This window comes from Sinocyclocheilus grahami, unplaced genomic scaffold (assembly GCF_001515645.1).
Source record: "Sinocyclocheilus grahami isolate Dianchi unplaced genomic scaffold, SAMN03320097.WGS_v1.1 scaffold5975.1, whole genome shotgun sequence".
Classification (NCBI taxonomy): Eukaryota; Metazoa; Chordata; class Actinopteri; order Cypriniformes; family Cyprinidae; genus Sinocyclocheilus; species Sinocyclocheilus grahami.
The window spans coordinates 11151-11967 of NW_015510523.1; the positions used below are offsets into that span (position 1 = coordinate 11151).

Sequence of the window (817 nt, forward strand, 5' to 3'; positions counted from 1 at the left end):
TTTTTTTTTTTTTTTTTTTTTTTTTTTTTGGGGGGGGGGGGGGGTGTAGTATTTTACTACTTCAAACTTTTTATATAAGTTTGTTGCCAAGGAACCAGGACGCACTTTTTTTTCTTTTTTTTAAAAAAGTTTTTCCACCTAATATTTATATTTAACAGCTTTGTTTTAATTAAATTAACTAACCAATAATGATTTTTCATACTTTCTAGCTTTTTTTGTGCTTTTGTGCTTTTCATTATTTTTGAATTTAAAAGTCTATTTAACATTATTTTTATTTAAGAGTTAGTTTTAGTATTTTAGTACTTCAAACTTTTTAACTTAGGTGCCAAGGAACCAATTTTTATTTATTTATTTATTTTTTTTTTAGTTTTTCACCTAATATTTATATATATTTAACAGCTTTATTTTAATTTAATTAAAAACAAAGTGAAAAAAACGTTTTTTAAGTTTTAGTAATAATAACAATAGCTTTATTTTAACTAACCAATAATTATTTTTCATACTTTCTAGCTTTTGTAATTTTGTTAGGCTTTTGTGATTTTCATTATTTTTTATTTAAAAGTCTATTTAAATGTATTTTTATTTAAGAGTTAGTTTTAGTAATTTTAGTTCTCACTTTAACTTATTTTCAGTTGTTTACCAAGGCAACATTTCTATTTTTTTATTTGTATCTAATATTTATATTATATTTTATTTCAGCTTTATTTAAATGAACAAAAAACTAAGGGTTCAAGTTTTAGTTTTAGTTAACAATAACACCAATGTTTTCTTTTTACCTAAGGTATGGAGTCTGCTGGTATCCATGAGACCACCTACA

The 817-nt window shown here is 22.2% G+C and overlaps 1 protein-coding gene across 1 annotated transcript in view; it reads left to right on the forward strand.

Annotated features, from left to right (window-relative positions):
- The window catches only part of LOC107577411 (actin, alpha cardiac muscle 1-like), a gene marked incomplete at its 3' end in the record, with an annotated part of 2645 nt that extends 1832 nt beyond the window's left edge, over positions 1-813 (forward strand). The window contains exon 6 of the mRNA XM_016263493.1: positions 782-813. Coding sequence (XP_016118979.1) covers positions 782-813 — 32 coding nt within the window. The remainder of the gene's footprint in view (positions 1-781) is intronic.
- Positions 814-817: the final 4 nt, after the last annotated feature.